General features: G+C 38.0%; 1 protein-coding gene across 5 annotated transcripts in view; it reads left to right on the top strand.

Annotated features, from left to right (window-relative positions):
* Positions 1-23,946, top strand: part of NCOA2 (nuclear receptor coactivator 2) — a 186,551-nt gene that overhangs the window by 136,232 nt on the left and 26,373 nt on the right. For all 5 annotated transcript variants that reach the window (XM_085572213.1, XM_021543382.4, XM_021543379.4 and 2 more), the window contains 8 exons: positions 965-1,068; positions 5,146-5,323; positions 6,606-6,791; positions 7,669-7,770; positions 7,867-8,007; positions 11,324-11,471; positions 13,575-14,844; positions 23,425-23,635. In XM_085572213.1, the coding sequence (XP_085428339.1) occupies positions 965-1,068; positions 5,146-5,323; positions 6,606-6,791; positions 7,669-7,770; positions 7,867-8,007; positions 11,324-11,471; positions 13,575-14,844; positions 23,425-23,635 (2,340 nt within the window). The remainder of the gene's footprint in view (positions 1-964; positions 1,069-5,145; positions 5,324-6,605; positions 6,792-7,668; positions 7,771-7,866; positions 8,008-11,323; positions 11,472-13,574; positions 14,845-23,424; positions 23,636-23,946) is intronic.

Raw genomic sequence — 23,946 nt, 5'->3', positions numbered from 1 at the left:
TGTCATACTAAAAAATAAGAAATTTCTAATTTTTTTTTAATATTCTAGATTGCAGGATGGCTCTAGCTTTTACATAACTGCTGCTTGAAAAATAGTAAAATAATGTTTTGAGTATAGAACTAACAACAAAAAGTAACTAGTTTCATTAATCTACAATGTGCATTAGAATATATATTTTACATAGTAGCTGTATTTATTTTATTAATTAATCCTTAAACAAAAATATAATTATTGAAATAGAAAAATTAATAGAATTAATTACTTGATAGGAATTATAAACGTTCTAGGTTTGAAAGTTCTGTGAATATCCCTTACATGTGGAGTTGGGTATAACCTGCAATGCTGTATACAACACATTTTAACGTATGGCATTATGTTGCAGGAACCTGAAATCATTATTTTCTTGCCTGTAATTTTCAAATGCAGCACTTGAAATTTTATGTAGTTCTAATAATATATTGGTAAACAAGGCGGTATGAAAATTACGTGATAGTAAGAATATGGGTGGAGGCATGGGAGCAGAACTGAGGCCGCTGTTTCTCAGTACTGAAACCGTAGATTGTGGACTTATGTTTTTCCTTCTAAATATAGCGGTCATGGAAAAGCTCTGCAGCTGTAAGCTTTGCGTCCTCTTTTAGATCAGTCTGACTACACCTTGATCCTAGTTTTTGCCCACTGCACCTTCATAAAGAGCCCTTGTCCTTGCCCAGGGTTAGGCTCTGTAGTTTGGTGAAATGTCTAGCAGAGAAACATGAGAAATTATTTCATTTGTGTCATAAGCCCTGAAAGCTGAGAAGCAAATAGGCTAGCTATGCTTCCGTTGAATCATTATGGGAGACTGTCTAATCTCATTTTCAGAACTGTTGCACTGTAAGCATTTCACAGCAGCCCTTCTCAATACTCTGTGGGCTCTTGGTGTGAGATCAGTCTGCTGTCACTTAACATACGCTATTTTCTCTTGCAGAAAAAGCAGCAGCAGCTAATGAAGATGAAGTGCAAAAAGCAGATGTATCGTCTACAGGTCAGAGTGTCATCGACAAGGATGCACTTGGACCAATGATGCTTGAGGTAAAGAGCACAAAATCCCTGTATTTAGGGCAGTTCTGCTCCTCCTAGGATGAATGAAATGAAAAGGTGTAGTCAGAGGTCACTGTAAAGGAATGATCAAGAGAGACAAGCCATCGTGGATACTTGGGATTATGTCATTAAAGAACAAGCAGCGTATTTATTTCTCTTGCATTCAGTGATGAAACTCTTTAACTTGAAGCAGGGAGAGGCACTGAGAGTTCTGCTTCTTTGTAACAAAGACAGCTTGAGGGGCTTCAGCTGATAGCAAGTCTTGGGTGTCTGCTTGTGCATGTTTTATTTTTCTGAACCACAACAGCTGTGGAAGACCTGTTGCACTTAGCCATTGACTTCTATATACTGTAGTATACAGATGAATAATATTGCTCTAAAATTGCATGTCATTGCTATACTGCTTTAGTATTTTATCATTTCAGCGCTTGAAGCAGGACTCTTCCCTCTAAAATATGAAAGTAATCTAGGAGAGGTTTTCAAGATGTGTATTTCAGTTTGTTCAGTTAATATTTCTGTCTGATTTTAGCTGTTATTTTGATACCCCAAAAGGTTGTATGATTCAAACCTAGCTTCCAAATGTGTGTTAGCAGTTATGTTGGGTACGTAGGTTACCAGGGGTCCTTATGTTACATGTACTACTGTTTTATCTGCTTAAACTCACTTGAAGACTGTTTATTCCCATCCTGTTCTGACTGTGGACTTTATCTGTAGGGAAGAATAAATGTAACTTTAGGTAACATAAAACACAAACTCTGAATCAAGGTAAAGGAACCAGCTTTGGCAGAAGCATAATTATTCTGTCATTTCTGGATGCCTGTATAACAGTTTTAAGTATCTGCTTTATTTTTCACAATTGGTCAAATGAAGACATAGTTTTCTATTCTGTGCATGAAATAAAAGCTCCAAATTCACACTGCAAAACAAGATTAGACACGTTGGAGGCATTGTTCTTTGAAAAGCAGGGGTAAGAAATTAATTTATTTAATTTAATATTTATTATGCATACTGAATTGAATGTTGTTGTTTTTGCTATTAAACAAGGTTATGCATTCATCTGTTACACTGCTATGTTAAAATTTATCTTTAATTTTCTATTAATTTAATTGTAAGGACCTGTTTTAATCACAAGGAAAATAAGAATAAGATTATATTTTTCCTGGCTTATCTTATGTGATTGGCTACTGCAGCAAACATGGCATCTAAAATCACACATTTATTCTGTTGTTCCATTTAATTTAGTTTCTTTTTCCTTTGCATATGAACAATGAAACATTGTGGAAATTAATGAGCCATGGTCCTTTTGCACCAGGAAAGTTAAAAAGGACTGAAAGTTGTTCTATATTTGCTGTGGAAAGAGTACAGATACTTTCTTTGTGTCTTTATCACCTTAAGGAAATGCAATTCAGTTATTTAATCTTTACAGAACCCTTTTATACAACCTCTTAAAAAAAAACCCTACCTTTTCTCTGCCAAATAATAATAAAAATTGCAATGCTGATGAGCAGTTTATTAGTTGATTTAGTTTAGAAATGTAATTGTATGTTTTTATTAAAGAATAAAACTGAAGAATCCTCAAAATAATTAGTGCTTCCAGCTGAAGACAGTGAGTACAATTCATCAGGCAGCTGCCTCTGAGGAATATTTTAACATATTTCTTGCTTAAAGCATAAAGTATATGTGAAGGAAGTGTGGAAATATAGTCAAGAGAGAGATGACAACATCTCAACACAAATGTATTTTCTGTTCCAATATATAAATCTAAAATATCTGTTTTCTTCTCTTCCATCATACTGTCCATTATTCATTCACCCATTTTCCCAATAGCTCTGAAGAAAAGTTTTTGATTGTGGTGGCTCAAATCTGGGAACAGAAGTAAGAAATTACTGCAAAAGTGGAGGCTTCTAAAATATTCAAGTGTCTTGGTGCACTAACTTCTCAAAAGCATGCTGCTGCTTACCTTCAAGATTATTTTCTTAAGAGAATAGAAATGAGAGACTGAAATATAAGGCCCTTTGTTACTCTAAGCCCTGATGGCCACGTCTGTGATCAATTCAAGAAGCAGCTGTGAGGGAGCAGCACAGAGAGCACTCCTTTGCCAAACAAGTTGCCACTCTAGGAAGCAGTAGGGAAAACTGAAGATTATTGTGGGATGCCAGTAACTCTCGTAATCTCTTGTTTGCTCTCTCCACCTTGGAAAGTTTTCTCCTTAGGACTCCAATAAACATCTATGGTAGCTTTGGTTCTGCAGCCCCTCTGAATTAATGTGTTGACAGCTGCCAAGCAGGATGCTTCAGCCAAACCCACACTCTTCTGCCAGCTCTAAATACTGTGGCTTCTATGGTTGGCCAGCTGGAGACTGATGTGGCTAGCATCTTTCTTTCTTTGATTAATTTTCAGCCAGTTCAGCTCTCTGCTCCAACTCTTCATAGCCTCACACAGTACAGGTTGCTGTTGTGATGTAGGAAGTACCAAATCAAACAGGCTATGCTCACACTGGCTTTAAATGGTGGCAAAATGCAGCCTAAGACACTAATCCAAAGCAGAGATACTGATCATTATACTATAAATTATTATGCTGAAAATTATACTAGAGCCTCAATTTATTAACTAATTGGTAAATCCTTGTTAGTTAAAATAAATACTACTGTGTAGGAAATGTAGCGAATGTTAAGAAAGTACATATAAAGGATGGAGCTCACAAAGAAAGCGAATCAACAGGAGGAACCAAGAATTATTGGAAACAAAAAGAAGGCAATGATAAAAAACAATGACAGAGATTAGAATTTGTGCCAACAGGAGAAAATAAAGACCTAGTTTATCTTAATTTAGAGGCAGTCAGGGAAAGTATACGCATATACATTTATTTGTGGGTTTTATTATGTTTTAATTTTAAAATAGAACAAAGAAAGTGTTTGTCAGCCATTGGTTCAGCTGCTCTGCTTGCATTGTGCTTTCACTGATCTTCCCCTGGTGCAGAATCATTATCTAACTTAAGTTTGGGAAGAACCTCTGGAGGTTGTGTGTTCCTACCTCCCACTGCAAGCTGGTCTGAGTACAGCAGATGGCCCAGATCCAAGTCCAGCCAAGATGTGAATATCTCTGTAAGGTGGTTTTGCAACCTCTTCCCATATCTGACCACCTTCATGGTGGATTTTTTTTTCTTGTATCTCCATAAAATTTTCTGAATTGAAGCCTGTGTCTGTTGCATCTGAATCTTCCCTTGTGAACCTCTAACCTAGAGTCAGGTTCTGTCTTCTCCTTAGCCTTCTGCTAGGTGGCTGAAGGCAGAAGTAAAGTTCATCATTAGCCTTCTCTTTTATTGTCTGGATTTGCTAACTGCCCAGTAATGTGTGATATTTTAAACATCTCTCTGTAACCAGTGGGCAAAACTGCCTGCTAAGACCAACAGATGAGTTGTACAGTACACAAGTTGGGTCAAATCAAAATTACCTTGTGCTTGCTGTGGCAGCTCCTCCTTATTCAGACTGTTTTGCGGTGAGCTGTGTTCAGATTTAGTATGGATCCACTTGGTTTTGACCCACAATGAATTGTGGGTGGCCTGTTTTTTTAATTTATTTCTGTCCCTGGAGATAGAATAACTTAACAACTCTTCTAGTGATTTCCTGCCAGTCCTTAGAGAGGTAAATAAATCAGGCAAAGGTGCAGAAGTCTGTGTAGATTGTTAATTGAATACTTAGACAAAAAGCTTTGGTGCTTTTAAGTTTAACTGTATCCCCCCTTTATCTGCTCATTTGACATAAAATTAGAGGGATGATATATTTCTCCCATCTGCAATCATGCTTGCAGATTGTGGGTTTCATTGTTTTGCAAGGTGTGTACCTTTCTGTGCTTTTACACTGGTGTCATATAAGTGAGATAGAAGCTCAATCTGAAATGTGTCCTTTGCTCCTACAGACAATAATGTAAGAACTGGGATGGATGAGGAAAGATTCAGTTATGTCTTCTGAATGGAATATTTATTTTCAGTGTATTTTGTTAATCTGATTGTTTGCTATTGTGTTTTTCTCTCTCTCTCTCTCTGGTTTTCTGGTTTTCCCTCTTTAGGCCCTAGATGGGTTCTTCTTTGTAGTGAACCCAGAAGGTAATGTTGTGTTTGTTTCTGAGAATGTGACACAGTACCTGAGGTACAACCAAGAAGAGCTGATGAACACAAGCATATACAGCATCCTGCATGTAGGGGACCACAATGAATTTGTCAAAATCCTGCTGCCAAAATCTTTAGGTATATAACCTTTCCTGATATCATACCATTAGTTATTTAACTTTGGTTTTGTAAGTCAGCATTTCAATAACTTAATGTCCTGACACTACTTACAGTTTCATCATAAATATTATTTATTTTTAATGTATATATAGACTATGAATGATTAATATTATTATCAAAAGCATCTTCCACTCTTTTTAAATTCTTCTTTGTTAAAATTGCTCTTAGTAATTCATGTTAGCTGATATTTTTTAATGGATCTCCAGAATGAATCCCTAAAAGTCAGCATTAGCTATGTGAACTCTCTGTCTAGGCTGCTTGTTCGAAAAATGGTCCAGAAAAGGAGAAATATAAAAGAAAAATCAGAAACCTCCTTATGTTAGAATTTTTATTTCAATGTTTTTGTTCTCAACAATAGTTACTTTTAACTTTCAAAAACTGTTTTTGTTAGTTTCAGCCATTTTTGGATTCATATTAATATTAGTTTTAATGCAATTGAGTTTTGGAGGAGATGAAAAGAAAGAGAAAGTCAATATTGGGTTCCTCATTTACTCACAGCAGTTTAAAAATATTACTCAATTCACTTTAGCATTTTATTACTGTACTTGTATACTCTGAAGAAGCAAAAATGTAAATGGCTGAAGTCAATATATTACTGCATTTATTGCATTTTATGACTGAAGAGAACAAGTGAAGAATATTTTAAATATGACCCTGCCTTTTCCTAATGTGGTATAACAATGATTTGCTCTGACTGATGTCCAGTACATATATTTGTGTATCTCCGGATTTTGTTTCTTTTTTTACTTGTCTTAAGCACTGTGTTAGGCTTTAGCTTTATCCATAGCTCCACCCAGGCAATTTCAACCCTTTGTAGCTGTGACTGTGTGTTTCAATATATTTCTTATTGTATTGCTTCCTGTTTTTATAAGTATATATAAGCCTTATTTTTTTCAGTCTCATAAATCAACTTGATCTACCCAGTAGGCTTTTGCTGTGATGTATAACTTTTACCAATATTTAGACTTTTATTCTGCTTTCCTACTATGTCATTTTAAGTCACTTGAAAAAAAAACATAATAGCTGAACAAATTAGCAGTGCTCTTAAACTCTGTTAATTTTATAAATGACCTAGTTATGTGCTGGTTTGGGCTTTAATATTAAAATTAAATTGTTGTTGTTGTTATATGAGCTTGTTTCCCAGCCAGTTTGTAAAACATCTTGATTAATCTCCTGTGGATAAGCAGCAGAAAGGCCTGGTACCAGATTTGTCTCACTATCTGATTTTGCTTTTGCTCAGTGAATGGGGGATCTTGGTCTGGTGACACTCCTAGGCGTAATAGCCATACCTTCAATTGTCGGATGCTGGTAAAACCTCTGGCTGATTCTGAGGAAGGCCACGATAACCAGGAAGCACATCAGAAATATGAAACTATGCAGTGCTTTGCTGTTTCTCAACCAAATTCTTTCAAGGAGGACGGTGAAGGTAATTACCCTTTCTAGTTTATGTAAATGCAATTTCAGAGCAGTTGATAAAGTGACCTCTAAGTCTGAAAATTGGAAAAATTCTTAGATTTTGGTTTTGTTTTTTTTTTTTTTTAATTTAACTGTAGTTAATATAATAATTAAGGAGCTTTTTTATTTACCTGTACTTTTTTCTTGGCTATGAGAGTATATACTTGCACGCACCTATTTGTTAATCGAACTGAGAGAAATTCTGTTTACCTCAAAGGGAGATACCCTAGTTTTATATTGCTGAAATTGTAAGAAAAATGTAGCTGACGAGGAGAAGGTTTCAAAGGGCAGTTTTTTGAATTCTTAGAATTTGAAGACAATCGTGGTTCACCATTTCCTTTACCATTTACTACTTCAGCAGGTAAATTTCCTCAGATTATTTTGTAAGTATTCAGGTAAGGAAAAATGGTTATTGTGAAGGTGAGTTCTCAGGAACAGCAAGCATTTGAGGCAAGTTAAAGAAATTTGTCTTAGAAAGTACAAAGTGGTGAGTGTTGAAGAAATGTGCTCTTTGTGTGTGCAGTATATTCTCTTTTATTACTTACTTCCTGAGTGGTTGAGCTACTACAGGTAGATTCATAAACATGTGCCAGTACTTATGGATTGTGGTACAGTCCTTGTTAATTTTTCTTCTGAAAGAAAACAAACACACCTTTCCTGTTTCATTTAATGTTTAGGAAGTAATGAAGATACAAACCCACTGAGTTTTGTCTGTGTTTACTGGTACAAAATCTATTTTTTGGTCCAAATACATTTAAGGAACTTTAAAAAAATATTTCTGAAGTCTTTGTTGAAGCAAAAGTCTTCCCTTACCATAAAAATAAAATGAAGTAACATTTTTCTCTAAGATTTGCAGTCTTGCTTGATTTGTGTTGCAAGAAGAGCTCCAATGAAGGAAAGACCACTTCTTCCTTCGTCAGAGAGCTTTACTACACGCCAGGATCTTCAAGGTATTGTGAAATAAGAGTAGAAGTTTTAAATTTTATTTACTTTTCCTCGCTGGAGAAGTTGCTGTAACAAATACTTTCTAATGTATCTAATATCAGGCAAAATAACTTCATTGGACACAAGTACCATGCGAGCAGCTATGAAACCTGGCTGGGAGGATTTGGTGAGAAGATGCATTCAGAGGTTTCATTCGCAGCATGAGGGAGAAATATCTTTTGCCAAGAGGCATCACCAGGAAGGTTAGGTTTCATACTTTTATCACTTTATATATTCAACCTGTTTGCCATTTGTATCTCTTGCTTGTGCTCTCTTTGTTATGCTTTGAGGGAACAACCACCAGCTACTGATAGTCCCTTTCCCAAGCTGTTTTACTTAACACATTCTGATGGCTCTCTAGGAGGTCTTCAGCTTTATCACTGGTTGTTTCAGCCTTTTCATTAGAACTTGCTATCCTGGAGTGTGTTTTAAATCTTCAAAATGTCAAAATTATTTTGGAAGGAAAGACCCCCTTGCACGTCATCCACCAAAATGTTCACTGACCATTATTCTTCAAAACCTCAACTCACATATTGCTGTTCATTACCTGTATTCCCTTTCTCAACAAAAATTTACTTTTGCTGTCACATTTCCTGTGAGAAACACTAAGTGTAAATTCCCAGAGCTGCACCTCTCATGCTATTTGGAAACCTACATTGTTGCACTGTATCTAGCTGGTAACTGTTTTAGGATATACCACAAGCACTTCTACTCAATCAAGATTATGGCAGGTAAAAAATAGGAAAGTACTGCACTTCAGAATGGTCCCCATAAGGTTTCTGTGGTAGTGACTGGATGAGGATTTTTCATAAAACCCTTATACTTACAGTATACCCAAATTAATAAAAGCAAATAACCTTATCTAGTCCATGGGAAAATAATTTCAAAACCAACTGGGAATAGCTGGAACATTTCCAGTACAGAAGCATCATTCTTTGGGTTCATGTTTAAAAAACAGGATTTACAGCTGGCTTATAACAAATACTTACCATGGTCATTAAACAAAGACATGTCATCTTGGATACTAAACTGTAACTGGAATATCAAATTATTCCATCAAATACACACCAACAAAAAAGAGCTTTAATCATGAGGCATTAGTTAAATGTTCTTTAATATGTTCTGCTTTCCTGAAATCTTCAGGTGGTGTTTTAGAAATGTGGGGTCACAGAAAAGCTGTGTTATTTTAGATTACAGGTTTTGGGGTATAAACAATAGAATTGCTAAAAGTTCACAGCCTTGTGCTGTGGTTTCAGACAGAACTGAAGAAGGCAATATGCAGTTAAAGTTAACACCAGGAGTTCAGAGAGCAGCTGCAGGTAAGGACCCATTTGTACCAGAGATGATTTAGGAGTATGTGTTGTTGCATCCTAACACTTTATTTCAGTCTTCTTGAAGTTATTCCTGACCAAATTAGCAGCTGGTACACTGGGTCCTATGGTTTAAATGAGTCCTCTCTTAAGCTTCCTATGAAGTGGTGAAAATATAAGTGTTTTGGAGTTTACACTGTATCATTTTGCAGTTGTGGCTTAGGGTCATCATGTAAATTGTAGAATTAATAAATGAGAGGGCTCTTTTCTTCTTGTCAAACTGAAAAGAGTGAGTGGTAAGAGGAGGAAAAACCTCTGGAATTACTTTCCTACAAATGATGCAGCACTGAAGAGGAATAATGGCTGAAATATTTCGCTTCCCTGCCCTGCAGAATGGAGAAGAAAAACAAGTCAAATTGTGGGCTGTAGCATCTTTGTGCTTGCAGTTTTCAAGTCACTGTGGTTTGAGAATGGAAGCAAGGAAAGTTACGATCTCCTACATGTAATCCAGCATTACAATGTGAAAAAAATACAGCATTAGCTTGATATACAATAAAAAACATGTTTTAAAAATATTTCTCAGTGTAAAATGCAGAATATATGGTAAGTTTTTATTGGCCACAGTCAGAAAAATAGCATTTCCTCAAGAGGAATATGGAAACATTCTTGTTTGCTTAAAGAATTAGTTTGGAAAATGATTTAAGTAGAGATTTCACTTGTATCCTGTTGGCATTGAGTACTGGAATTTCCTGATGGGGTATATGCTGAAGTTAAGAGTGTTGGACCTTCTGGTGCCCAAAGGTTAAACTGAAACAATGACATACCTAACAGTGAAATTTTGTTTTGCATTGTTTCACTGTTGTAGGTTTTTGTTTTTTGTTACATTTTTACTCTGAAAAACCCCTTCTGGTTGTTTAAATTGTGCTTCCTGTTTTCTCACTGTCTAGATAATACTTTGCAACCTTGCAGAACAATATATAACAGTGGGGGACAGGGAAGGAAAGCAATCGTAACCAGTCTTGCAAGGCTGAAAATGTGGCAGCTCTGTAGACCAGAAAAATAAAAGCCACACTTGGAAAACCACGTCATTTCATTACAACAGGAAATATTAAAAGACTAGCAATGAAATGACGATCACATGATATTAATAATTTTTAAAAAAATAAAAAAGGGAGAAAAAAACCCACACAAAATATAGATGTATGAAAAAACAAGAATTTAAATGTATTTGTAGTGCTTAATTCCTATTTTTTCCCTAAATGATTATATGAAAATTTTTGAAGTATTTTACTTCTCTGATGTCTGCAATCCTAATGTGATTGCTTTTGGACTAGAAATTATAAGTGACCATACTTGTTTCATTGATGGCAGAGAGTGAACAGTAGAATAAATGTTTGGGAGATTTGCTTTTCCACAGCATGTTTTAATTTTTCATTAAAGAATTGTCACAGGGGTATATAGAATTGAAAGAACTGAATTTGTTGAAGTTCAGATTTACATTAAAAACTTAAAGGGCTGCAGAATGTGTACAGTGAAGTAAACCCCAAACCTGAAATGCAGTCAACACAGAGAAGGGGTAGCAGAGCCCTAATTTTGATTTAGGTAACTTTTTTTAGCTACATATATTTCTTTTTTGTATTTGTTCTTTTACAAGTAATAATTTCTCTTTTCAATTCTCATTTCTAATTGTTCTCATGTAAGAGTTTATGCATTTTTTAAATTAAAGAAGTAGTGAGAGTAACTGTTGCAAGACAATTTAGACAGGCAATAAAGAGAAGAATATACAGGCTAATGGAAATAGATGATCTAAAAAATAAGGACATTTGTATTAAATCATCAAGGTGTAGGTGGTAAAATGAAAAAGTGTTTGAGGAACAAAAGGAATTAGACACACATTTGATGAAAAGTGAAATGGACATCAAGAACTTCCTGTCTGCTCCTGAAATACATTCTATTTCAGAGTATCTTCCTATTATTGCTGTCACTCCTTACAGATTTTTATTTGATCACCCTACAGCATGTGAGATCCCTTTTTTTCTTTTTTTTTTTTTTGTATGTATCACATCTATATCTTTTCAAAATGCTCTTTTTGTTTTGTTTAATTAGCACTGCATCTGCGTATCGGTGCTGAGCATCAGATGCTGAGCAGCTGAGCTACCTGCCCTGCAGTTTCTCATTAGTTTACCTGTGTTGTTGTGCTTGCCTGCAGTGCTGAGGCAGGGGCTGGCCTTCAGCCCTGTTTATCGCTTTTCCCTGTCGGATGGCACCATCGTCTCTGCCCAAACGAAGAGCAAGCTCATCCGTTCTCAGACGACCAGTGAACCTCAGCTTGTAATCTCCTTGCATATGCTTCACAGGTAATCCTGGCCACTTCCTTACATCCACACTCTGCTAAGAGTCATGCAAATTACAAGGTCGCCAAAGCAAATAGATTATTTAAGGCTGATGGATTTCAGTTAACCCAGAACTGATATCACGGAAACAAAGTAAGATTTTGAAATCAATGCTTGCAGCAGGAAAAGACTGTAAGATTATTTCAGAATTTAAAAATGGCATGCTGGATTTTCAATGCCGTGTTCTTACTTTCAGTGTTTTAATTTCCTGTATTTTGCATAGTGGATACAAGAAACTTTCCCACTGTAACTAAATCTAGAAAACTTAGAATTCTTGTAGTTCACATTTTGCTATTGGTTCTGGTTCTTCTTAAAAGAACATGTTATGATTACTAGGACTGCACTTAAAGTGTTATTTAATTTTTTTATTCCCTTTATGCCTTGTCTTTTCTGGTGCTTGGCTTAGTGGCTCTCATATGTTCAATCCTAAGAAGTGTCACAACTGTTAGTTTGGGGTTTTTTTCAAAAAGTACAGCAAATAATACGCTAAAGTTAGGGTTGAGTAATCACTGACATCAGAATTTCAACATACAATTTTTATTAAGTCATTGCATGTCCTGGTGTATTTGTATCAGATTTTGTTCCTGGCTTTATTCCTAATCCTCTGTATAATTTTTCTTGAGAGAAAAAAACCAGTGCTAAACATAATTATAACTGAAACCATATTATAGAAATTGTAGATTGATCTGACCAAAAGCTGTCTGCAATTTGTTTTCTTTGGGTTGCTGAATTGACCTAATATTTTATTAAGTACCAAATATTAAATTTTAAGAAGCAAGCACTAATAATTTTTAAATGGTACTCATAAATTTTCTTGCACTTTTTTTAGCAGAGTGCTGGTACTACTGTATTTCTAATAAAGTTTTAAAAATACCCCTTTTTTATAGTTAATGCTTTTCGCCTTTGCACCTAAGGTAACCAGTACAGAATAAGAAGATTCACTACTCTGTATTCTTCAATTATTTCACTGCTCATGCTTTAGCAAAACTCAAGGCTTATCTGCACTTACTTACACTGTGCAAATAGGAATGGTTTTTGTCTCATGGAGAATGCATATTAGGAATGTTCCATTTGTATTTGATTTTGGAAGTCCAGAGTTGATTTGATTTTTTTTTTCAGAATCTCATTTTTTTCCTTGCTAACCTACTTGACTCTGTCTCTTTTGTAGCTTTTAGCATTTGGGAATATATCCGATTTTCCTAATTTAAGTTTTAGCACAGAGTAAAAAGTGTATTACATCCTCCCATAAACTAATTAAAATCTACTGAGGAAAAGAAAAATGACCTTCAGGTGCTCTCAGAAGAGCTTTTTCTCTGTGTGTGTGTGTGTCTCTCTCTTCTGTTTCTTCTGTCTTGCGGCTTCTATCTCTAAAATACAAGTTTCAGCTCCTGTGTGTATGGTTTGTTGTTTTTCTTCTCCCCTTTTCCTAAATGCCTGTGCAGGACTGGATTGCTAACAGACTGTTCTCATTTTGAACAAGTATCCAGTAGTTCCCTTGGCTCACAGGCTGTTTTGGAGCAGTATTGAAATAATCTGGCAGTGTAAAAATGTGACTTTTTCAACTTTCTTTTCAGTATGAACTTGGTGGGCAAATAGCCCACTCTAGCCTTGTGGTGGGGCTAACTTAGAAAAATTCAAAACTCCAGCAAACAGCTGTCCACAGCTGTCTTGTAAAACATGTATTTGTTGGGTCATATGTTTCAGATGAGGTTTGTTTCAGTTCTAGAAGTTAGCTCTTGCCAAATTGTAGAGGAGAGATACATTAAAGGGAGTGTGAAATTGCAACCTATCAGCATTTCTAATGGCTGTCATTTAAATGAGGTTTAATTTTGTTTTTTCTCTCTTTCATTGTTTTCTAATGAGGTACTGAAAAACCATACACTTAATGTGCAGCCCTGTTGAGAGTTGCATATCACTTTTGTCAAATTGTTGATTTGTTTTTGATTGTAGGGGTTTTGTGTTATTTTAAAGTGAGGTTTGGGGTTTTGCTTCTTTTTCCGTAATGCAATTGCAAGTTGGCCGCTGTCATTTAGCTAACAGGCTGTTTTTCTTCCTCTTGCCACATAGGGAGCAGAATGTCTGCGGAATGAATCAGGATTTGACTGGACAAGGAATGGGGAAGATACTGAACCCAATTAGTTCCAGCAGCCCTGCCCATCAGGCCATGTGCAGTGGGAACCCAGGTCAGGATATGACCATCAGTAGCAATATAAATTTTGCCATAAATGGCCCAAAGGAGCAAGTGGGCATGCCAGCAGGCAGGTTTGGTGGTTCAGGGGGACTGAACCATGTGTCAAGCATACAAGCATCCACTCCTCAGGGTAGTAACTATGCACTAAAAATGAATAGCCCCTCACAAAGCAGCCCCGGCATGAACCCAGGGCAGCCAAACTCTATGCTTTCCCCAAGGCATCGCGTGAGCCCTGGAGTGGCAGGAAGTCCTCGCATCCCACCCAGTCAGTTCTCCCCTGCAGGAAGCTTACATTCACCTGTGGGAGTCTGCAGCAGCACAGGAAATAGCCATAACTACACCAACAGTTCCCTGAACGCACTTCAGGCCCTCAGCGAGGGCCACGGCGTTTCTCTAGGATCGTCCTTGGCTTCACCTGACCTAAAAATGGGAAATTTACAAAATTCCCCTGTGAATATGAATCCTCCCCAGCTAAGCAAGATGGGAAGCCTGGACTCTAAAGACTGCTTTGGAATATATGGGGAGCAATCAGAAGGTACAACTGGACAAGCAGAGAGCAGCTGCCATTCAGGAGAACAGAAAGACAACAGCGATAGCAACATGCCGCCAGTTGTCAGTGGCGAAAGACCTGATGGACAGAATAAACTGCACGACGGAAAAAGCCAGACAAAGCTCTTACAATTGCTGACCACCAAATCAGATCAGATGGAGCCTTCACCTTTGTCCAGTACCATGGGAGACATTAGCAAGGACTCCACGGGAGGGTTGCCTGGGTCTGGTTCAGCACACGGAACCTCGCTCAAGGAGAAGCATAAAATTTTGCACAGACTATTGCAGGACAGTAGTTCTCCTGTAGATTTGGCCAAGCTCACAGCAGAGGCCACAGGCAAAGAACTGAACCAGGAGTCCAGTAGCACAGCTCCTGGTTCAGAGGTGACTGTTAAACAGGAGCCAGCGAGTCCTAAGAAGAATAATAATGCACTACTTCGCTACTTGCTAGATAAAGATGATACTAAAGATATTGGTTTACCAGACATACCCCCAAAACTGGAGCGGTTGGACAGTAAGACAGACCCTTCCGGTAGCACAAAGTTAATAGCTATGAGAACGGAAAAAGAAGATATAAGCTTTGAGCCTAATGAACAGGTAAGTTAATTTTTGCATTATGTGTGAATGACTTGTTCCAGGCCTGCATTCCTGCCATGTGACTTCCACTAAGAGTAGCATCCTGGCATTTCAGGAGGCTGTTACCTGTCTTCTGAAATTCACTCTTCACTCAGTTTCCCAGTGGGTGTTACTAGGTTGTGATGGTCATACTGTGTAAAAGCACAGGGTCTGCCTGGGAGGAGATGGATAATGCAGTGTGCCTTTCCCAGATGGTAGTCAGGCAAAGAGAAAGTAACTCGTGACTCTTGGTTAGTGCTACCTAATTGACAGCTTTTCCCACAGGCTGAGGTTGAACTGCTGTTGTGCTTGCTGAATGGGTCCTTGACCTAGCCCAGCATAGCAGCTACACTCTTCCCATGGAAAACAGGTTCATGCTCAAGAACAGAAATTGTTTGAAAGGACTGATAACAACTTTGCATTACTGGTCTTCATGCTATGCTTGACCTGCAAATTAAAATCAAAGCCAATAGACTTCTGTGCCAATTTGGAGGATTTGATGGGGTATTCTTGTTGTCTTAAAAATTCTTTATATTCAGCCTCAAATTTCTGTGAAAGATTAATAGTTCAGTGCAGGGATCATGTCTCCTCGTGCAAGGTTATCTGCATTGAATTTTGCATTCAGAATTTCTTTGCTTTCTGTGCAAGATCATTTGTTGCTGTGCTACCCAACACAATAATAAATTGTGTATTGTTGGGACCTATGCTAAGAAGTGTTATGTCACTGGCTTTCATGCAGAATTCACTTTCCAAAAGCACCAGGTCCACATCACCCGGAGTGCTCCAGTTTTCAGATCTTTGCAAGGAAAAGGGACACAATGAAAGCAATCTGATAATACAGTATTACTGTTTATATTATTTATAAAACGGGTAATTACAATATCAATTTTAGTATAAAGCATTTTCAGAGAAGGTTATAACTAGCTGGAGTTAATGATCCTTAGATTTGTCCTACACTATCAAATCTCCCAGTTGGTCATTAATCCCTAGGCAGCCCTGTGTGTGAAGCCTTAGTTTGTAAATCATGATCAGATCACATACAGTGCAAGTGTTCCTGTGTCTCATTCACAGCCATATCCTTAATTTTAAAAATTTTGTATATTTTCTAATGTGCAGACTAGGTTTGAGCTTGTTTATTTTTTAAAACCTATTGTATCTTTTTATTATGTGTGTATAAAGACATTCTTGTTTATATTTTCTATATTGTATTGTGAGGCTGAGGAGGGATAGATGACATTTTCTTAGCACTAAGACACAACACTGGATTATTATTTTTTTAATTTGCCCTTTTGGCAGTCTATAACTAGTAGACAGTTCTTTCAACAGTGGTTATAACCACAAAACATAGAGGCCAAACGTGCTGCTCCAGTGTAGATGCAGCATTGTTAAAATCTCAGTTATCCAGGCAACTTCTAAGGTACTTTGCTGCTTTTGTTTCAATAAAATTTGACAATTATTGCCACCATGTAGGAGCAATGGTGGTTTTTCAATCCTTCCTGCACTTTAGGGGAAACCAAGCCAAATTGTATTAATTTCTCCTCACTGAAATTTGCACCGATTTATCCTCAAGCCTGGATGTTAATTTAGTTTTCAATAGAGGCCTGTATTTTGTTGTGTCTGTAAGGGTAGTGTGTAGATTCTCTGTGAGAACTTATATTTCATTAGGCTAGAAAAATACACATACCAAGAAATTCATAGCTAAACTGGCAAGAATGGTGTATTTTTCAAATGTCTAATAGATTTCAGTTCCTAGTTCAGATCCTACACATTAAAGTCAGTACTAGATTGAAAGCAGAGATTTTCAGTTCTCCAAATTATGGACTGGATAAGAATGTAAAATTTGGTAATCACAAAAAAATCTATGCCCTTCATTCATAGATCAAAATCATGGCCTTCAGATGGTTTGTTCCCCAATAATTAAATTTCTAAAATAATTAAAATTTTCTCTTTCATGATCTCTGTGCAGTACACAAGAAACAGTTTAGCTTACGAACCAACTCTTAGAGAACAGGTTCTGCCCCTCTAGAATTTTGTTGTCTAGTCCAAGGTAGTCCTACAAACTCCTTTTATTGCTGATGGAAACACATAAAAATACTTCAGGATTTTTTTTTTATCTTATCCTAATGAGTGTCTAAAACAGATGAGGTAAGCTGTTCTTTACTGGTGTTCCCATTGACAAGTGGTAGGACAGGTGAACAGTTTAAACTAGCTGCTTTACTTTTCCATAGGCAAGTTTCACCCTAAATGTAAACATGAGACTAACTGTAAAACCAACTTTCAAGAAAGAGACTTCAGTGTCTACGAGCATTGCCTACCTCAAGCAGTTGAAAATCAGGTCTCCTGAAGATTGAACTTCACAAAGTGAATAGTCTATTCAGTTTTTATTTTTAGGTTTTATGTTTCTGAGGCTGGGGAGCTATTTGAGGGGGTTGAAGTGCGGGCTGTGGATGTATTGCCTTTTCTTAAAATTTGAAGACAGAATTTGTCTCTCAGGAGAGAGAGAGAGCCAGAGGTACAGAAAGGTCCAGGAGCTGGGTTTGTTCAGAAAACCACAAAGCAGTGCAGAGTTGTGATAAAGTGGTAAGGGCTTCCTCAGCTCCAAGGTATGGAGCAGCCAGTCTTGTCACTGTGATGGAAGACTACTGGATAATGACAGAAGGGCTTTTGTTGGTCTTGTTGGTTGTAAACAAAACTTTAAAACCCACTTAAAATGCAACGAAACCTGAAGCTGAATAAACAGAAGTCCAGGATGGAGTAGGAGAGGAAATGGTGAGAAATATAGAATAATGTAAGTGTTTAACTATCTAAAGGCCAGGCCTTTAAACATATAACCGCTTTACCCCAATTATAAAATCACTAAAAATATTTAGCATCAAAACTCTTCAGCTTTGGATGATGGTCTCCCACAGGAAGTGCTCATTGCCTAAATTTAGATCAAAGCTGGAACTATTTAGTACAAGACTAGAACACAGATTCTTGAGCTAAATTCTTCCATCCTCCTTCATCCTTCCCCCTCCTTCTTCCTCCCATATGTAAAAATTAGCCATGTGCTTGTGTTACCTATTTTACAGGTTTATTTAAAACTTCTCCTCCCTGAGGAATGTTGTATTTTTAAGTAATTAGTCACTGGAGTGTGCTGTTTCTCTGGAAACTGCAGCAGAGCAGCAGTGGGATGGCCTCTACAAGGGAGTAGAGTGTGTTGGGAGGCAACAGAGCCATTGGGTTTCCTCCTTTTACTTTTGGTGTGACTTTCTGAGCAGGAAATGCTTTGAAGTGCACCACTGTACTAAAAATAGCAGTCTTCTAGGTAGTGTGTTTAAACATACCCTTCTGCAGAGAGCAGCAACTGACAGGAAGCCTTTCTCAAATGGCAGAGAATATCTCCAGCCCTGCCGTACTTTTTTCCCTTCCTTGGTGGGATGATGGTTATCAGGCTTTATTAGGCTGGTTGCTGTTCCAGTTACGGCAGCTGTAGGGGAGGGGACAAAAGAGGGACCTGCTGGGGACACTCAGCGGGGTTTTTCCTACAGCACCAACCATAGTAGGGCTGCTGCTGTCAAGCACCACAAGTTCTCATATGGTTCACCACTGTTAGAAAGGGAAGAGAGTGTCTCTCAACAGTAAACCTGCCTTCTCCTGCTCTCCCAGACTGTCCACTGCCAGGAGCAGCCCCTGTAGTGATCAGGAGGTGGTCAGATGTGGCAAGCACTGACTGGCAGCTTGGAGGGGAAGGAGAGTGAAAGTACAGGAGAACATTAGAGAAACATCATGAACAATGTTAGATATTACCTTGCTAAAGTAGCTCGTTCTCTGAGAAATCACTTGGGGGAGCGTAGAACAAAATCCTAATCTCCACAAGTGTACTCTCCTCTTTTTTGTTCAGTAGACCATAAAGACAGCCTTTTTGACAGGGACTTTGCAATACAACAGTCTGCACAAATGCTGTTCCAGGAATCATCTCAAGTATGTACATTTTTGTCCTAAAACTCAGAAACTGCTCTGGTGTCCCTCACATACTTTATCAACTCTGCTGTGCTCATGCTTTATGTGGAAACCAGTATCTTCCCAATACTAACATATTTTCTCTACACGTCACTCATCTTTAAAAAACCTATTTCTGGTTTAATAGTCCAGAATCCATTAAGTTCATGAGGAACATTTGTTTTCTTCTTGAAATTCTATTAAAACCTTAGAATGGGGATTCCATTTTCTGAATGTCTTTCAATTAGAGTTCTGCTTTCAAATGTTAGTCATAGAATAGCTTGATAATTTAATAGGATTTCTAGCCAATTTTATGTTTATTGCAGTTACCAGGGAGAAAAATACTGTACTGGTTCCACTTCTCATTTCCTTTTCCCTTCTTTTCATAATCCTTTAATTTATTGCCAGTTTGGAGCAAGGATTTGATTTCATTTGCCTATTATGGTCAAATGCTTTGCCCGTACTTCTGAGGTTGATGAGCTAAACTTCAAATTTATGCAAGTCAGGTTTAGTTTCAAGTTGTGTCCCCACCAAAAGACATCCTGTTGCAAGTCCTTAGAATACAGGGCCACAGTGCAAGCCATGGGCATTGCCTATGGCAGGAAGGACCTTTCTGGAGACTTGAGTATCTTATCCAGTCCTTCACAATCCATGGAAGCTAGGTTTTGAAACAGCAACTTTTGTAAACCAAACTTCATGTTGAGGTGCAGCTGCCTTTCAGTACAGCTGAAAAAATTCTGTAAGCTCTTAAGTTTAATCTGTATTTCTCTATATGACAGTATAAAATAAGTACTTTTTCAAATGTAAAAATATCCCTGAGAATTATTTGTCTTACACTTTCTGGAACTTAGTGCCCAAGTTCTACAGAGATTGTTGTAATTTCATTACTTAGACATAGTGAAAATACCCACATAAGAACTTTCTTATGATGCTTAGCACTTTATCAGGTGCTCTTTTTTTTTTTTTTTTCTTAATTCCTGACAAATAATTGCTTCACAGGGAGCTCAGGGTGCCTTCTATTTACATAAAATTCAATTTAGGCCATTAACAAAATAAATATAGACTATAAATAAAAGAAAAATCCTATGAATCTAACCAAGTAAATATTTTAATGCTAGTTTCTGCACATATGGTGCCATTTGAGAATGAGTCTGGAAAGACTTAGGCTAACATCATAGCTTGGTGTTAGTTCCAAATATCTTGGAGCTTTTGTAGCAGTTGAGAACCCTTATAAAAATATAAAGATGAAATATTTAATATTGATTATTAAGCAAAAAAAGGAGAAGGTTATGTATTTGGGTTGTTGTAATACATCTGTTTTATTTGGCCTTTATTTGCCACTTCTGAGAGGAATTAAAAGCATCTTTGGGAGATCAGTTTTCTGACACATTTGGATCAATCTGTTCTTCATTGGTGTTTTTTTAGGTTGGTTTTGAGGTTGCTTTTTCTATATATATATATATAGTGTTTGAACAAAGAATTGCAGTAGCCAGAATGCTAAAAGAAAAGATGACACAAAATCCCCTATAAAACCTACCAAAAAAACCCCTCTGCAACATATTAAACTTCCCTTCGCTGTTGTCTCAGATACATGTAATGAAGGCCATATGTCTTAATTCCCCCAAAGAGTACTGAATCATCCTTGTATAATTTATGATGCTCTATATCAGTCTCTTCTCCTGGCTCTTGCGGTCTTCTTGTACCAGATCTCACATCGCTCAAACTGCAGCTCCTATAAACATCACTCATGGCTGTCTCTTGGAGCGCCTTTTTGAATGTGCTTATCACCTGTCCTTGCAGTGATTTAGGCTTCGTGTAATCACATTTGATTCCTTCTGGCTCAGCCTTTTCTACTGATGTGCTGGGTCCACCCAGCTGCTTGTAATTGCCTGGAAAGCAGTGAGTCATCAGAGGGATTTGTCAAGAACAGGTAATCTTGGACCAGCCAAACAGTTTTCCTTCAGCAAGAGGGTAGCAGAATTGTTGGCATAAGAGAAATAGTGTGTCAAGGTGTTTAGATTTGAGTAAGGCCCTTTTCCATATGGCAGGGTAGAGGTGCATGGTCAAGATAAAACTGCTGTGAGTAATGAGGAAGCTGTTTGGAAATCCCTCCACACACTTGGTTATTGAAGGATTCACTGTCAAAATGGAGATGCTGTAGGACTCGTGCAGCATCTAGAGCTGCTCAGTGTTTTAGTTAACATAAATGACCTGATGTGACGATAGAGATTGGTAAAGTTGAGTGTGGCACTTGAATGTCTGCAAACACACTGGAGGACACTATTCAGGTTCAGCTGCAACAAAGAAATACAGAGACAAAATGTTAGAACATTCAGGCTGAATAAATGCTCTTTATTATCATTACTTAATAATGTCTCAGGGGTTTGGTTTTTTGGTTTTTTTTTGGTTTTGTTTTTTTTTTTTTTATGAGGGGAGAAGTGACTAAATAGGAGTTTTTCAGAGCTGTTCTAGGGATCATAGTGATGACAAGATGAGTGAGAGTCAGTAAATGTCATGTAATTAAAAGAATCACATGCTTTTCTGGAATATGCCATCAAAGCATACTATGTGTAGAGGAAATTTTCTGCTTTTACCCAGCAGCTATAAGGCTTCATTTTAAGTCCTGTCTTGGAGATGGCTTCAGAAAATGTGTGGATCAACTGAAAGCAATCCAGAGGAGCAAAAAGAATGAGTGGCTGAGAAAACAGGTTATTTCCTGAAGAAAGTTCATGAGTTGAGATTGTTTATTCACTTCAGCTTAAAACACAAAAGGGCACATGTTTTCAAATAGAGAAAAAGTTAGAAAAAGAAAATGTAAAACAGTATGTTCTCCAGATTCAAAATAGGATTGGAAGGAAGAGTCTTAATCTCTGTGTGAGAGATTTTGCATTGAGACTGAGAAAAAAAAATACAAGAGTAGTAAGGATGGCAGAGTGCTGAAGCCAATCCCCAGGGAAGCTGTGGATTTTCTGTCTGTGGATGTCTTTAACAAGCAACTGTATGAACTTCCATAGGGAATTGCATACACTGATTTTGCCTGGAGGCTTTAAATTTCTTCCAGTCCTCTGATTCTCTGATTTCCTACTATTTTGCCAATAACACCAGCCCCTAGATCACCCATGTGCTGCCTTTTAATGGAGTGAATTCCCTCCTCTTTTGCACCATATACTGCAATTTATCTGACTAGGACATGATGTAGAAAGAATAAAAAATAATACCATGATTATTTGCAGTCAGTCACCCAAAAAAAAAAAAAAAAAAAAAAAAGGCAAAAAAAGCACAGAGCAGTGTAACCTTGGGGCATTTCATTTTAGCTACCTTTGAATCAAATAGCTTGACTTCCCGATGTGGTGGCAGGAGTTCTGTACAGACAGGATGCTTCCTACCTAGCCTGTGAGAACCTCAGTAGGTATTTTAAAGCCATCTCAGGTATTTCTACAGTATCCTGTGATATGTGGCCTAAGTTTGCTATCAGTAAGAAGCTCAGGATGTGGGGAAGGACAAAAAAAAAAAAAAGCCCAGGAAGAATTGTATTTCAGTTCTGCACATTTGTGATGTTATTTCTCAGTTCCCCATCCTTCACGGGTAGCTGCTCACCCTGCCTCTCCTCTGTCATTGCATATTTCCTAACAAAGACACTGATTTTGAGTAGATATTTGTTATAAATACTGTTACGATTTATTTACTGTTCAAGATGGTAGTAAAGTGAGACCAGACATCCTGTTCTTAATTATTACCCAAGTTTTACCCTAATCAAGGGTTTAGGATTGGAGAATAGACTTGCAATAATTTCCACATTTCAGTCAGAAAATTATTTCAATTCTGAGAGGTTTTAGAGAAGCTTACAAAAGAGAATACCAGTGAAAAGCAATATATCAAATAAAACAAGCAGGTCAGTAACTATGTTAGTGTAAGGTGAATTTAATTTTTTTTCCATCTTTATTTCATTAATTTTGCACTGCATTTAAATGTAAATTCATATGGGGTTTTCTCTTGTCATACTCTAGAGAAGTTATTTTCAATGGTTTGGGAAGTTGGGAGTAAAATAAATTCTCAATCCTGTGTATATATCTTGCCAGTTAACTTATGTAGAGTTATTCAGTGTTCAGGTTTTGAATGTAACAAAGAAAAGGTGTATGGGGAATTGATATAGCCATAAAGTAACTTTCCAATTGTATGCTTTTAATCAAGTCATAAAGAGACTAGAAATACAACTGTGCTGAAAGAAATATTGGTTATATCTACATAAACCCCCATCTTCAGCACTCCTGGCTCTCCTGTTAGTCCTGCTGTCAGCACTGATCACAGAGCGCACAGGGAGGAATCCCCCTGTTGCCCAAGGTATGGAATGATATGTCCCAATGCGGGGTTTTGAAGAGTGCCAGTGGCACACTGGGCTCCCCAAAAGCAAGGCAGAGGAGCCCTGGAAGCCTGCATAGTTCCCTTCCAAAGGTTTGTGAGCTGCCTCCCCATCAGGGCTGTTGCCAGACACATAGGCGGCCGCTGTGGCTGTGACCCTGGGGGGTGCCTGGCTTGGCCATCAGCAAGCTGTACTGTGGGTTTGTGTGTTCTTTGTTGCAGCCAGGCAGCGAGTTGGATAACTTGGAAGAGATTTTGGATGACCTGCAGAACAGCCAGTTACCACAGCTTTTCCCAGATAGCCGCCCAGGCGTGCCAGCAGGCTCGGTCGACAAGCAAGCCATCATCAATGACCTCATGCAGCTCACCAGTGACAGCAGCCCCGGCGCAGCGGTGGCCACCCAGAAACCAGCAATGAGGATTTCACAGAGCAGTGAGTGCACCCCGCCCTCCACAGCGAGCTCGGGAACCCCCCCAGTGCAGGGTCCTGGTGCCCCCAGGTCAGCCAGGGAGGAGCTGGGCAGCTCCAGCTCTGGGCTGGTGTTGTGCGGTGGCAGAGCGCCATCTGCGGTCATCCCAGCTCCAAGCACACCGGAGCTGTGTCTGGCTCACACACCCTGCAGGTCTGTGTCCCCGGGGACGTGTCAGGGTACCCTCAAATCAAACATCCCCTCCTGCGCTGACAGGTGACGCTGCGGTTGTCAGGGTTTTGGCATGGAGAGCACGTGCATTCTCTTGCGATGC

Source organism: Lonchura striata, chromosome 2 (genome assembly GCF_050655825.1).
Source record: "Lonchura striata isolate lonStrDom1 chromosome 2, ASM5065582v1, whole genome shotgun sequence".
Lineage (NCBI taxonomy): Eukaryota > Metazoa > Chordata > Aves > Passeriformes > Estrildidae > Lonchura > Lonchura striata.
The sequence above is the reverse complement of the archived record's forward strand: the minus strand, read 5'-3'. Positions and strand labels throughout refer to the sequence as shown.